The 15,375-nt window shown below is 38.3% G+C and overlaps 1 protein-coding gene across 2 annotated transcripts in view; it reads left to right on the plus strand.

The window, feature by feature from the left end:
* Positions 1–15,375, plus strand: part of cpne1 (copine I) — a 62,847-nt gene that overhangs the window by 20,614 nt on the left and 26,858 nt on the right. For both annotated transcript variants that reach the window (XM_028812003.2, XM_028812002.2), the window contains exons 4-6: positions 2,828–2,902; positions 3,331–3,402; positions 3,726–3,809. In XM_028812003.2, the coding sequence (XP_028667836.2) occupies positions 2,828–2,902; positions 3,331–3,402; positions 3,726–3,809 (231 nt within the window). The remainder of the gene's footprint in view (positions 1–2,827; positions 2,903–3,330; positions 3,403–3,725; positions 3,810–15,375) is intronic.

Consider the following 15,375-nt stretch of genomic DNA (forward strand, 5'->3'; position numbering starts at 1 on the left):
TGCTTGTGCAAGTATAATTTTACTACTGATCCCATCTACTTATATTGGAAGCAAGGTTTAGTAAAAGAAGTTTGTGAAAACACAAAAATACCTCACTTCTGAGCTAAGTGATTTTATATTTTAAAGCTTAATATAGAAAGGTAGGGTTCAGTAAATCTCGGCAAGTTAAGAAAGTGGCTTATATAGAGCAATTAATGCAGGATGATGGACTCTACCAAACTTTTATTTAAGCAGTTTATTTTCATTTAGCAATACGCTTTAAAACAGTGCATTCAATATCAACAGGACATAGGGGTTTTGTTACTATTCCTTCTGTGTCACTAATATGCTGGGATCAGGTCTGATGCCCCGTGTTAATTGGTGAAATTTGACAAAGCATTTTTCGCAGTGAGTTTGCTGGGTTTGCCATTGAACTTGTTTACTGAATTTTTCCCTGAATGTTTTTTTTTTTTGTTGGGGCGGCACGGTGGCGCAGTGGGTAGCGCTGCTGCCTCGCAGTTGGGAGACCTGGGGACCTGGGTTCGCTTCCCGGGTCCTCCCTGCGTGGAGTTTGCATGTTCTCCCCGTGTCTGCGTGGGTTTCCTCCCACAGTCCAAAGACATGCAGGTTAGGTGGATTGGCGATTCTAAATTGGCCCTAGTGTGTGCTTGGTGTGTGGGTGTGTTTGTGTGTGTCCTGCGGTGGGTTGGCACCCTGCCCGGGATTGGTTCCTGCCTTGTGCCCTGTGTTGGCCGGGATTGGCTCCAGCAGACCCCCGTGACCCTGTGTTCAGATTCAGCGGGTTGGAAAATGGATGGATGGATGGATGTTTTTTTGTTGCGTTGTGAGGCTAGTGTGACATTATAGAACTGTAGCTGCTGTGCCGGATAGGGATATCCTTGCTCTATCTGCGCTAACTAGTTTGAGTTGCATATGACCAGATCTTTCATGCATGTTTGCTGCACCTCACACTTTGCGGCACGATCTGATCTGCTTAAGAGCATTACACATTTGAATAGTTTAGAAATTACGTTACAAATTAATAGTTTATGGCATATGAATGCTTGTATGATGTCACTATCCTGACCAGGGCTGCATTTTTTTCCAAAATCAATGAATCTTAACAATTAATGAGCATTATTATGATGCATGTATAGTATCTCACAAAAGTGAGTACACCCCTCACATGTTTGTAAATATTTTATATCTTTTCATGGGACAACACTGAAGATATGACACTTTGATACAATGTAAAGTAGTCAGTGTACAGCTTGTATAAGAGTGTAAATTTGCTGTCCCCACAAAATAACTCAACACACACCCATTAATGTCTAAACCGCTGCTGCCAACAAAAGTGAGTACATCCCAAAGTGAAAAATGTCCAAATTGTGCCCAAAGTGTCACTATTTTGGGTGGCCACCATTATTTTCCAGCACTGCCTTAACTTTCTTGGGCATGGAGTTTACTAGAGCTTCACAGGTTGCCACTGGAATCCTCTTCCACTCCTCCATGACAACATCACGGAGTTGGTGGATGTTAGAAACCTTGCGCTCCTCCACCTTCTGTTTGAGGATGCCCCACATATGCTCAATAGGATTTAGGTCTGGAGACATGCTTGGCTAGTCCAGCACCTTTACCCTCGGTTTCTTTAGCAAGGCAGTGGTCGTCTTGGAGGTGTGTTTGGGGCCATTACCATGTTGGAATACTGCCCTGTGGCCCAGTTTCATACAAAGAATGTAGCTGAAAGTGTTTCGCAAGAAGACAAACCGATATCCTGCAGTCACCAACCATGTCCACAATCAAACTTGTCATTTCTTTTGATAGACTATCAAATTGGCTCAGCTGAAGATATAGGTGCTCTAGGGCTACTTTAACACAATAGCCATAAAAAGTCCTATAAGTTACAACTCACTGGTTTAAGTATCATGTGTTAGGCTCGTAAGGTAGTGAGCGGACATATATGTACAGAATACAATGGATATTCTTCTGGATAAGCTTTGTTTACTGTATCCATTCTCTCTGTCCATGCATACATCCCCAGTTCCTGTCCTTCCATTTTTGTTGTACTTGCTTCTCCACGTAACCAATTGTAGCAGAGAAAATATCTGATAGTAAGCTAGCTGCAACCTATGAAAACTAACCATTCATAACTTTTAAAGAACATAGAAATATCATCAACTTATAAATTGGTAATTAACTGTACAAATTATTTGATGAACTCAACTTTAGCTGTAAAATGTAACACTAGAAATGATTTAATGTATTTCATCATGAAAATTATATAATCTTAAGCATAAATGTTAGTATTCTGAATACTCAATGAGCTGTCATTGTGCAAGTTTAATGTATTCTGTTTGACGAGTCTGCCTATGACTAAGGTTGACGTAAGAGGAACCCTGTTTTAAGAAGCACTTGGCGAGTGAGTGGGCTGGGAAACACATAGATTTATAAAGATTTGAAGGACTGCTTTAGATATGTTGGGGTCTGAGAAACACATGTAAATTAATAGTCAGTGTTAAGGTGGAATTTACATATTTTTAGTGTCGCAATGCTTTCTGGAAACCCAGCCTGGTACAAATATATGTTTTTAAATATATTTGACATTGGCAAGCCAATTTATAGTCAGACAATTTTATGTCAGAGAACTTGGACATTGGATTTGACCATAAAAATAAAAAATTGCTACATATCTACTGTACATGCTGTCACACAGTCTAAGTGTCCATCTAGTTTCAGTCCTTGCCTTTTTATATTCACTGTGTTTTATGGAAAGTATAAAATGATGTTAGTATAATGTTCTCTGTGATTGATCTTTTTTTTTTTTTTTTCCCCCCAAAAAAAACTCTAGGTGGTTTCCAGCAGGAAACTAATCAGGCCCCTGGAACTGAAGAAAGGAAAACCTGCAGGGAAAGGAATGATAACAGTATGTGAAGTTTAATTGGTACCAGAGTTGGAAGGGAAGGCTGTGGGATATACCTGTTGCCAGTTTCTGTTTTTTAGTCTATGATGCTGCATTGCTGGTTTTACATAAAATGCTGTCCTCTTCGGTATAGGGTTTCTGACCACTTCTCATGCTGACCAAAGGAGAAGAAAGCTCTTTCTGCTTCAGGGTTTGATGCAAGTTTCTCAACCCCTGACTTTTCCAGGTGCCTTCCTCAGATGTGAAGTTTTGTAGTCTGTGTTGTCAGCCTTCAAAAATTCAGACATTATTGCCAATACCATGCTGTTTCATGTCTGTGCCATTTCCAGTGAACACATTTGTGCATTAAACATAAGATGTACAGTGTTTTGTGAGTACATCTATATATTGTGACAGCTTTCCTTGTAAACTTAGTCTTGGTTTTGTTACAGATTACTGCAGAAGAAATTAATGATAACCGATGTGTAGTACTCGAAGTGGAAGCTAGAAATTTAGATAAAAAGGTACGATGTAGTATGAATGTTTGTTTTTTTTTGTTTTTTTTTTTCTTTTGGTCTTGTCTTTATGTATTTAAATAAGGACACAAGACTGAAATGTAGTTAATTTGCTTAGTGATGTTTGTGTTTCAGTGTCTGCTTGTTAATGTATAGCCATAGAAGCAGTGTGTAAACTACTGGGATATTACATTGATTAAAGGTCACATTTACACACTTGTCATTCCAGTCCAGATACATCATTTCATTTGGGTAACACAAAACATGTTGATGCCATTTTATTTGTCATCAGTGGGTAATTGCATTCACTTACTTTGTAATCTCTTTTCCAGGATCTCTTTGGTAAATCTGATCCATTCCTGGAGTTTTTTAAACAAGGACAGGACGGTAAATTGCAGCTGGCCTACAGAACTGAGGTTTGATTTCTACTATTCTAACATTTTAGTTGCAGTCAAGTTGGACTAAAATGAAGTATTTTAATAGTTTGCTAGGTTACTGTAGAATGAGTGTCCAAAGGTCTGTTAAGTGGGAATTGGAATATGGCATATGTAAATAATAGTCCTTTTCATATATTGCAGATCATGTCAAAACTGATTAATGAATTAAAGTCTAACAGAATTTTAATAAAGTGGGAAATCTGTATCAATAGTAAACCCTTTTTATTCAATAAAATACTTGGGCAAGCTGAATAACCAACTGTTCGTTGAAATAAAAAATCTGACAAACCTCAGTATTTCTAGTTTTCAGTCTCCACCTTGTACACTTCTGAAAGTATTCTACCTTTGTTTTTCCCTGTACTGCAAAATATCTTCATTGTAGTCAACGCAGTATGTCATGGCACACAAATTTGTTTAAACATGTTAGCTTTATCAGAACCCGCACACTGAAAAGCCGCTAAAAGAAAATTGTAGTTCTAACTTTGCAAAAGTTTTTCCATTATCCTGTTTTTTCATACTGTGTTCTAGCTAGCTCTTATAGCACTCTTTTTGGTATGTAAACCTTTATTAAGTTTGTTATAGTGGAAACTTGTCCCTGGGATAGTTCCTTGGGCCATGAACAAAATCTTTGCAGTGTAGGATCTAATTTTATTGTTGCAAGAAGAAATGGTACATTTAAGGAATATGACAACTGTCATTGGAGAGGTAATTGGTGAGATTTAGAGACAGAAAGTCTTTATAGAGGATTTTGTGGAAAGTGGAAAAGACATGTAGTGAGGAGTGTACATTTTGCTCCATCAACCCTATGTTTTCACTTCCAACTTACTCTTGGGCTATGATGCATGCATTGCACGTTTCCGATCTACTCACAGATTTTCAATTATGACCAAGTCCAGGAACTGCAAGAAATTTTCCAACACCTTGTGTTTTTGAGGTATGTCATAGTAGATTTCAAGTGTGTGTTGGATGATTTTCTTGTTGTAAAAGCTATCCATTTTTTTTTTTTTTTTTAGCTTTGGTTTCCTGACTGACAGTCAGACGTTCTCCTTTAGGATTTGTTGATATTTAGTGCTCTTCATTCTTCCCTGTATTTACACAATATTTCCTATGCCACTGGCTGCCACACATGCAGCCAGTTCTTTTCTTCATGCTGCTCCTTTTTTCTCCAAACAAACCTTTTGTGGATGTGGCCAAAGAATGTGTCTTTAACTTCCTTTGTTCGTAGCACTTAGTTTCAAAATGCCCTTTGCCTTTTGCAGATATTGTTACTTACTTACGCCCAGGCAAGGCTTTCTTCTGATGGCATTTCCATGAAGGCCATATATGTGTTAGTAACAGTACATGATAGAGCATTTAACTGCCACTCTGTTTTTCTGCCATAGCTGCCTGCAGATCCTTTAAAGTCTTATGGAGGTTACACTTTGCCTTCCTGTTCCATTCTCTCTGCTAGTTTTCTTCTTGTTTCCTGCTTTCTAGGTATCAATTAGTTCAATTTTTAGACCTTTCTTCAGTTGCATAGAAGAGCCTGTGAGAGTGTTGCACAGTGTTTGAAATGTCAAAGAATTGATTAGACTCTGGAATATTCATTGGCTTACAATTCCTAATGGCAATTTTTCACCAGATTAATGCATCATTAGCTAAGCCAGACCAAATTAATGATTTTGAGAGTTCTGAGACCTTGCAAACGAAATGGTGCCCAAACTTTATGAATGCCAAATTTATTCTTTTAGTCTTTACTCTTCTAGTCTATTAAATAAATTGTAAATGTACATTAACATATTTGTTAAAATGCCATTGTTCTAGTTTATCTTTTTTTTTTTTTTTTTTCTTCAAAAAGTTAACAAAACATGTAGTTTGGCCAGGGTTGTCCAGACTTTTCCATGGACCATATGTATTGACTTTAGTAGATGTTTATGAATACTGAGAAATAGCAGTATATAAAATGAGAAAAGGCCTAACTAGTTGCTAAGCAAACAATAAAGTACACATTGGATGCCAAAAACAATTGCCCAAATATTCAGCACCGGATATTTAATAAGATGCAGGAACTTTGAGCATGGTTGTGCTCGACATGAGCCCCTTTGTTCTATCAACATATGTGCACCCCTTTCACCAGAAGATTGCACCTGGGAGCCTAGTAACATGAATGGGCTTGCCCAAAATTCCATCATTTTGGAAGCATGCACACAAAGCGGTAATGTGCATTCCTGATGCACAGTTGGACTGAATTACATGTGCCAAATTTAATCACTTTATATGATTTGGTTAAAGCACAGGCAATCTTAACCAAGTTGTACTGAGCAAATACTGAGGGAGTTTCTTGTATTGTGAGTTGTTACTTTGACCACTTTCTGTGCATTGTGTGTGTTCTGTCACTATGATTCTAATGATTTATATATATTTTACCACGTGGACAGCCTAGTGGCAATGTGTTAATTCTTTGTGTATATATTGAATTTATATTGTAATTTTTTTCCCATGGTCATTAAATTCAATCACACACTAAATTCCCTACATTACAGGTTTGCTGATAATGCTGGGTTGTATTGTTCATTGGTTGCTGAGCTTCCATCCTTTTCTTTCTTCCCGCTTCTCCTCACAAAAAATTGACACAGATGTCTCCATGAAAGTAAAGCTAGCTACATAGTAAAGCTATATTATGTAATATTACATTCATTTGTAATTATTAATAGTTTATTATTTAAATTAATTTAACAATTTACTTATAAAATGTCATACAGTCAGGGGTGGAATAATGAATAGGCCAATTTAATCTTCAGTCTAGGGGCCCCAACTGACTGTAGGAATGGGGGGGGGGGGGGGGGGATGAAATTCAATTAATTTAATGTCATAGTTTTACAGATGCACCTCATATTAACTGCAGGGATGGACTGCCTATTGGGACTAATGGGACGAACCCTGCCACTTACACTCTGTGTGTTGTGCTCTCAAGCCACCAGATGTAAAGGGTGGATTCTTGCATTTCATCATGAAAATAATCTCAATTATAAATCTTCCAAATTTTATGAACCTATAATGCTGGATTTAACAGTCAAATTTTGTTTCTTGTGAACTGCGTTTCCATAGTACACTTTTGTGTTTCTTGCTCGATTTGTAAGTCATGGTTTATTCTGATAAAGGCAATGGTGATTTACATATCCAAGGTTAGTGCCTTTCATATTGAATAGAGCAAATCAAAGATGTTGATGTTACCATTTCATTCACTTGGTTTGGGGTACACAGCAAATACAGGTCAGTTTTATAAAATATGTAATGGTACATTAGCTCCATGTGCTGTTCTACCCCTCGTTTAAAAACCACAGGCTAATGCAGCTTGAGTGAACATAAAAATAATTTTGTGAATCACAGCATATATTGTTTGCATATACTTTCACTTTAAATATTAGCAACATTTTCAGTTAAAAAATTCTTTCCTGGGGCAGCAAATGTTTTTAGTATTTTTTAGGAAAAAGCTAAACAGCATATTTTAATCAAACAGGCACATGAAATAATAAATGAAGTAAAAAGGATAAAAACGTAAGTGAAAACAATAGTTAAATAAAATGATAAGTTTAAAAAAAAAAACACTTTTAATAGAATGTACTTAAATAATGACTTGATTATAAAACTGTCTGCAATCTGTTGGCACTCCAATATTTTCATTTGGCAGGAAAAAATACATTTAAAAAAAAAAATTGGTAAAATGAAATCTCTTGTTTCACATCCCAGAATGATATTTTATATGAAGCCCTGACTGTCCATTGATATACCAGTTAGTTTCCAGCTGTCAGGTCACATTCCAAATACTTATTTATTGTACACACAAGCTAATCCTTGGTCAGTAACTTTGCAGTCTGCCTAATGTACTGTTCAGTTGAATGCTATGCATGCTCAATGGGATTTAGATCTGGAAACCTGCAGAAAGAAATGTCTTTTCACACCATTTTACAGTATCTCCCGCATCCAGCTTGCTTAAGGATTAGGTGGGGGATGGGAGAATGCTCACTGTGGTGTTTAAGAAGTAAAAGACCTTGCCCATATTGGCACAGATACTAGATTTTGAGACGCAAATCCAGTAAGTTTGGATTTGAAATGAAGTATTCCTAAAATTGTAAAATGAAAAGCAAAATTAGCAAGTGACAGTCAGATTAAAGTGGCCCGCTCTCATCTGAATTTAGAAAATTGGTTCTCGATACAATAGTCTGTCATCTTGATGATTGTAATGCAAATGATAAGAAGCGTAAGCTAACCGCATGTTTGTTCACATTTCGTACAAGTTTGGAGGAATTGCTTGTCATGTGTAAAAAATAAACTGACAATACTGCTGAGTAAAGATTTCAATTCCCAGCTGTCAGCAGGAACGTGCAAGGGCTGATAGACAGAATTCTTTATTGTCATTATGCATACACATAACAAAATTTTTTTTTGGTAGGACTCTGCTTCAAGGCAGAACACTTAAATACACAATATTTTTTTTATTTTATTTTTTTTTTATTTATATAGCACATTTTCATACAAAAAGTAGCTCAAAGTGCTTTACATAATGAAGAAAAGAAGAATAAAAGACAAATAAGAAATTAAAATAAGACAACCTTAGTTAACATAAAAAGGAGTAAGGTCCGATGGCCAGGGTGGACAGAAAAAACAAAAAAAAACTCCAGAAGGCTGGAGAAAAAAATAAAATCTGTAGGGGTTCCAGGCCACGAGACCGCCCAGTCCCCTTTGGGCATTCTACCTAACATAAATGAAATAGTCCTCTTTGTAGTTATTGTTCGCACGGAGTCACTTGATGCTGATGGTTATACAGACTTCTGGCTTTTAATCCATCCATCATTGTTGGAACATCATGGTGCTTTGGGTAGATGGTGGTGGCACAAGCCACCACCAATAGGACACCGGAAAAGGAAACAGAAGAGAGAGTAGGGGTTAGTACAAATTTTGAATGAATAGTTATTATAATGAATTGGATATACAGAGTGTCAGGATTAAATTACAGTGAAGTTATGAGAAGGCCATGTTAAAGTAATGTGTTTTCAGTAGTTTTTTAAAGTGCTCCACTGTATTAGCCTGGCGAATTCCTACTGGCAGGCTATTCCAGATTTTAGGTGCATAACAGCAGAAGGCCGCCTCACCACTTCTTTTAAGTTTTGCTCTTGGAATTTTAAGGAGACACTCAGTTGAGGATCTGAGGTTGCGATTTGGAATATAAGGTGTCAGACATTCCGATATATAAGACGGGGCGAGATTATTTAAAGCTTTATAAACCATAAGCAGAATTTTAAAGTCAATTCTGAATGACACAGGTAACCAGTGTAGTGACATCAAAACTGGAGAAATGTGTTCGGATTTTCTTTTCCTGGTAAGGATTCTAGCAGCTGCATTCTGCACTAACTGCAAACGATTGATGTCTTTTTTTGGGTAGTCCTGAGAGGAGTGCATTACAGTAATCTAGCCGACTAAAGACAAACGCATGAACTAATTTCTCTGCATCTTTCGATGATATAAGAGGTCTAACTTTTGCTATGTTCCTTAGGTGAAAAAATGCTGTCCTAGTGATTTTATTAATATGCGATTTAAAATTCAGATTACAATCAACGGTTACCCCTAAGCTTTTTACCTCCGATTTGACTTTTAATCCTAATGCATCCAGTTTATTTCTAATAGCCTCATTGTATCCATTATTGCCAATCACTAAGATTTCGGTTTTTTCTTTATTTAATTTGAGAAAGTTACTATTCATGCATTCTGAGATACAGGTTAGACATTGTGTTAGCGAATCAAGAGATTTGGGGTCATCAGGTGCTATTGATAAATACAGCTGTGTGTCATCAGCATAGCTGTGGTAGCTCACGTTATGTCCCGAGATAATCTGACCTAATGGAAGCATGTAGATTGAGAAGAGCAGCGGACCCAGGATAGAGCCTTGTGGAACACCATATAGAATATCATGTGTCTTTGAGTTATAATTACCACAACTAACAAAGAATTTTCTCCCTGCCAGGTAGGATTCAAACCAGTTTAAGACACTGCCAGAGAGGCCCACCCATTGACTAAGGCGATTCTTAAGAATATTATGATCAATAGTGTCAAATGCGGCACTCAAATCTAAGAGGATGAGAACAGATAAATGGCCTCTGTCTGCATTTACCCGCAAGTCATTTACTACTTTAACGAGTGCAGTTTCTGTGCTGTGATTTGTTCTAAAACCTGACTGAAATTTATCAAGAATAGCATGTTTATTGAGGTGCTCATTTAACTGCATAATGACTGCCTTCTCTAGAATTTTACTTAAGAAAGGCAGGTTAGAGATGGGTCTATAATTTTCAAGAGCAGAGGGGTCGAGATTATTTTTCTTAAGTAGGGGTTTAACTACCGCAGTCTTAAGACAGTCTGGGAAGACCCCCGTATCTAATGACGAATTTACTATGTCAAGAACATTATCACTAAGCACACCCGATACTTCTTTGAAAAAATTTGTTGGTATTGGGTCAAGGGCACAGGTGGATGGTTTCATTTGAGAAATTATTTTATGTAAATCAGGTAAATCTATCCTAGTGAAAGACTCTAATTTATTTATTATGGAGTACTGGGGTTTCGGGGGATCCTTAGTGTTGGGGCGATATACTATGTTATTTCTAATATCATTAATTTTTTGATTGAAAAATACAGCGATAGCCTCACAGGTTTTACTGGAAGTACTTAGGAGGCATTCCTTTGAGTTACCTGGGTTTAACAGGTGATCAATTGTCGAAAATAAGACTCTGGGATTACTAGCATTGTTATTTATAATCTTAGAGAAATAGCAGCGCCTCTCAAGACGGACTGTGTTATTGTATTCTGTTATTTTAACTTTTAATATCTCATAGTCAATAGTTAGTTTAGTCTTCCTCCATTTACGCTCAGCTCTACGGCATGTTCTCTTTAAATCAGACACTCTTTGGGTCTTCCAAGGTATAACAATGCTAGAAGATTTTTTAACTGTCTTTTCAGGTGCAACTATGTCAACAGCAGCCCTCACTTTAGTATTAAATCTTTCCACCTTACTATTTACATTCTCCTCGCTATTATAGTTGGCACTATAAACGGACTGATTGGTTAGAATGTTTGTAAGTTTTAAAGTTGCTGATGAGTCAAAGAAGCGTTTTTTAACAATATGCTTCTCATGAGTGTTTTCTATCATTATTTCTATATTAAAAAGTAGAAGAAAATGGTCTGAAAGACCCGTATCAATGACCTGCTTTATATCAACTTTTAGTCCTTTAGTAATTACTAAGTCTAACGTATGACCTGCTTTATGTGTAGGCTGATTAACGAGCTGTCTCAAATCAAAAGAGTCCAGGAGGTTCATAAATTCTTTTACTTTTTGGTCACATTGATTATCTACATGAAAATTAAAGTCGCCGACTATTAAGAGTGCGTCATAGTTCGTAATTAAGATTGACATCAAGTCAGAGAATTCCTCAAAGAAAGACGCATTGAATTTAGGAGGTCTATACACGGATAATACTAGAACGTGAGAATCTCCCTGAATAACAATGGCGAGATACTCAAAAGACTTGAACTTACCAAAACTGATATTTTTACATTTTAACCTGCTAGAGTAAATGTTTGCTAGCCCTCCACCTCTCTTTCCTTGGCGATCAGCACGAGTAAAACTGTAATCCGGAGGCGCAGATTCGATTAAAACAGCTGCGCCATCTGAGCTAAGCCACGTCTCACTTAGTGCAATAAAATCTATTTTTTTTTTCACTAATAATGTCGTTGATAAAAAACGTCTTGTTAGTTAAAGCTCTAATATTTAATAGTGCCATATTCAATGTTTCGGAGGAGCAGAGATGAATACTATGTGCGTTATTGATATAGGGAACAGGAATTAAGTTATTTTTATTAGCGCCGCTCTGTGTGTATTTTTTGTTTAATCTATGATCTGTTTTTACAGTTTTAATACATTGTTCATCTAAAGTAGTAACTTTAATTAAATTATTGGCGTTTATGCCGTATTGCCTAGATTTTCTATGTGCATTAAGATTGGTTATTACAGTATTTATGTTGCGCACTTTTATGGAAGATTTTTTTAAACAATTATCATGACCAAACACAGGAGTGGCATTTCGGAAGGGGTTAAAAGCAGAGATAGATAGTCAATACACTATGTATAATAAAATAAACATAATAAGTATAAAAGACAGCAGCCAGACTACTTTTCCTGAGGTAGTATGCCTGCAGAGACCAGTGATCTGTGTGCATGGGTCTGCAGGGGAGGAATACAAGTGTGTGCGTTTGATTACAAGGGAAAGTGCGTGTGCATGTCTATGTCTACAGGGGGGCAGGTTAGGGGTAGATGTATGTGTGTGTATCAGCAGGGGAAAAAGCTGTCTTTCAGTCTGCTGGTACGTGTTTTTATGTTTCTGTACCGCTTTCCCAGGCAGTGGTACAAACAGTCCTTTTCCCGGATGGGTGAGATCCTCAGCTATACATTTGGCTCTCTTCTGCACCCTTCCAGCATATACAGAGTCCAGGTCTAGGAGAGGACTTCCCACAATCCCCTGTGCTGTTCTCACCACCCGTGCCAAGTCCTACCTATCCTGTCCTGTGCTGTGCAGCTGCCGTACCACACTGTCATACTGTGACAGAGAATGCTTTCTATAGCGGATCTGTAGAGGTTTGTGAGCAACTGAGAGGAGAATCCAGCACGTTCTCATCTTGCTGAGAAAGAAAAGCCTTCGTTGGGCCTTCTTTACCAGGTGAGATGTGTTCAAAGACTGGGTCAGATCCGATGTGATGTGGATACCCAAGAATTTGATATTGTCCACACACATTACAGCCTCCTCATGTATGAATATAGGAGCATGTTCTGTTCGTCTGGACCTCCTATAGTCCACAATGACCTCTTTGGGCTTGCTGGTGTTCAAGATGAGGTTGTTGGCTGAGCATCATAGTGCTAGGTGTTGTATCTCCTCTCTGTAGTGAGTTTCATCATTGCCTGATATGAGACCCACCACGGTCGTATCATCCGCAAACTTCACAACCATATTTGTGGCATGGATGGCAGAGCAATCGTGCATAAATAATGTGAAGAGTGCTGGGCTGAGCACACAACCCTGTTGCGTGCCTGTGTTCAAAACAAGTGCCGCGTCTGGATTGGGATTCATTTGTCTGCTAATCAGGCAGTACAGCTCTTCCAATGCTAATTTAGCGTTAGCTCGCTGTGGGATATAAACAGCTACTATCAGGATGGAGGAGAACTCTCTTACCATCTTGAATGGTCTGCATTTCACTGCCAGATATTCCAAGTCGGGGGAGCAGTATGTTCCAATAATGTTTGTAGCTGTACACCAGGATTTATTAATGTACAGCGCCAGCCCTTCACCTTTACATTTAGCGGAAGCTGCAGTCCTGTCTGCCCAGAACACAGCGCGCCCCTCTAGCTCCACCACAGCATCTGGGATGTTATTATCCAGCCAGGTCTCGGTAATAACTGCCGCACAGCAGTCCACCCTACGTGAGGCGATCCTCAGCTGAATCTCGTCCATCTTATTGGCAAGAGACATTGCATTCGTGAGGAAGAGACTGGGAAGAGCCGGTCTGTATGGGTTAGCATGTAGCCTAGCACATATGTTGCTCCTTCTCTCCCGCTTTTGTTTACGGTGTCTCCTCCGCCGTCGTGGCCACAGAGAGGGGATGGTAAAAGCCTCAGTAGTCCGCAGTACCTCTGGTGGAATAACATTCAGCCTTGGGGATGCGTGGAGCTCGAACCACTTCCCTATGTTAATTAAATCAGCCCTTCCATACTGGATTAACGCTTCGAGTGGTTTAACTAACAGTAAAAACTTAATTACAAATATCAACAGATAATTTGAAAGAGGTTTCATTCACACTTTAGTGGGAAGATTGGTTAAAGCAAAACTGAATCATTGCTTTCACTACCCTCCACCAAGAGCTGAGTAGCTTTTATTTACATATCTGCCTGTCCACTGGACTGTGCACAACGAACTTCAATGTTTAAAGGTGACCGCAGAGAGTTAAACAGTATTGCAACAGTTTTCTTTTAATCACCTTTTTGACAAGATGGATTTGTAAGTTTAAATTACAGTTGATATTTGCTTATGCCAAACGTACAGTGCGTAATGTTGAGAAATACTTTGGCTAACCTGCCAAGTTGTTATGTTTGCAGTGATGGAAGTTTTATGGTTTTACAGAATGCCACTAACAACATTCATATAATCTTTATTTGAAAATTGCACATTTACTTTGTCATTATATTTTGTCTCTAAACCTTTAGAGCAATTGTTAAATAATAAAGTCTTGTGCTGCAGATACTGGAGAGTGCCAAGTTTGCTTCTACTCGTGTTGGAGCTGGGTTACATTCATGTGCAGTTTAACACAGGAGTCTCTTTTTAAAGTAACCCATTGTTGTTCTGTCACTGAGTATTTGCTAAACATCAGAGTCCAACCTGTACTGTAGATACAGGAGTGTGCAAATTTGACATTAAGGCAAAGTGTTGTATACACCAGCACAATGTTGCAAGTCAGGTAACTTCTTTGGATGGTACATCAGTGTCTCGAAATAGAACATTTTAATCTTTCTTTCTGTTATGCTTTCGGTCTCCTGATTTTTTTTTTTTTTGTGTAGACATGCATAACTGAGAGTACCTGCCCCTAATCTTCAATATTACATACTAATCTGAACACTCTTCGATCACCAAGGAATGGGCATCCATCCAACCCATCCATCACAGTACAGGCTCCATGTACTATTGAGCCAGCACTCGGTGCAAGGCAGGAGCGAGAACCTTTGCGCGGCTTGGCAGTGGGACAGATCATCAATTGGATTGATAATTCAAAGATATGGAAAAATCAGTTGAGTGTGTCTCATGCCTGCACTTGCTGTGTGCACTGGACAGCTCGAATCAGTATGGACCACCGTTAACGAAGGGCAGCACAAAGTGGAGTCAGCGTAGTTGAAGTGTTCTGCAGCTGAAGTTGTATATTAGTTCATAACTGTCTTTATGAATCTCGAAATGGCAATGTTTGAAGATGTTCTTCCACTTTGAACCTCACAAACTGAAGAGAAGTTAGTCCGTCTGATGTATCGTGTTTTATGCACTAAACAGAATGGAGGGGAAAGTGGAAGAAAGTGAAAGAAAATGGCTATAAACCCTTCAAACAGCACCGGCTCTGTCAGGCAGCATTTTATTGTGTGTGAACGAGTGTGCAAAAAGATCGACGCTCCTTCTTTAAACTAGACCTGGATGGAGCAGAACTCTTTAAAATTATATTGCAACAAAACTGAACTCCTGCAAATTGGGACTAAAGTGGAACTTAATAAAATGAGCTCCTTCCCAGTCAGGCTTGGTGGTGATCTCCTCAGACCTGCCTCTACTGTAAAGAATCTTGGTGTCATTTTTGATTCCTCCCTCTCTTATTCCGCCCACATAAATCACATTAAGAAACTTTCTTACTTTCACCTCCATAACATATCCCGTGTTCGCTCCTTCTCTAATGCTGAGAAATTTGTCCATGCTTTTATCACATCCCGCATCGA

The sequence above is a fragment of the Erpetoichthys calabaricus genome, chromosome 10, assembly GCF_900747795.2.
Source record: "Erpetoichthys calabaricus chromosome 10, fErpCal1.3, whole genome shotgun sequence".
Lineage (NCBI taxonomy): Eukaryota > Metazoa > Chordata > Cladistia > Polypteriformes > Polypteridae > Erpetoichthys > Erpetoichthys calabaricus.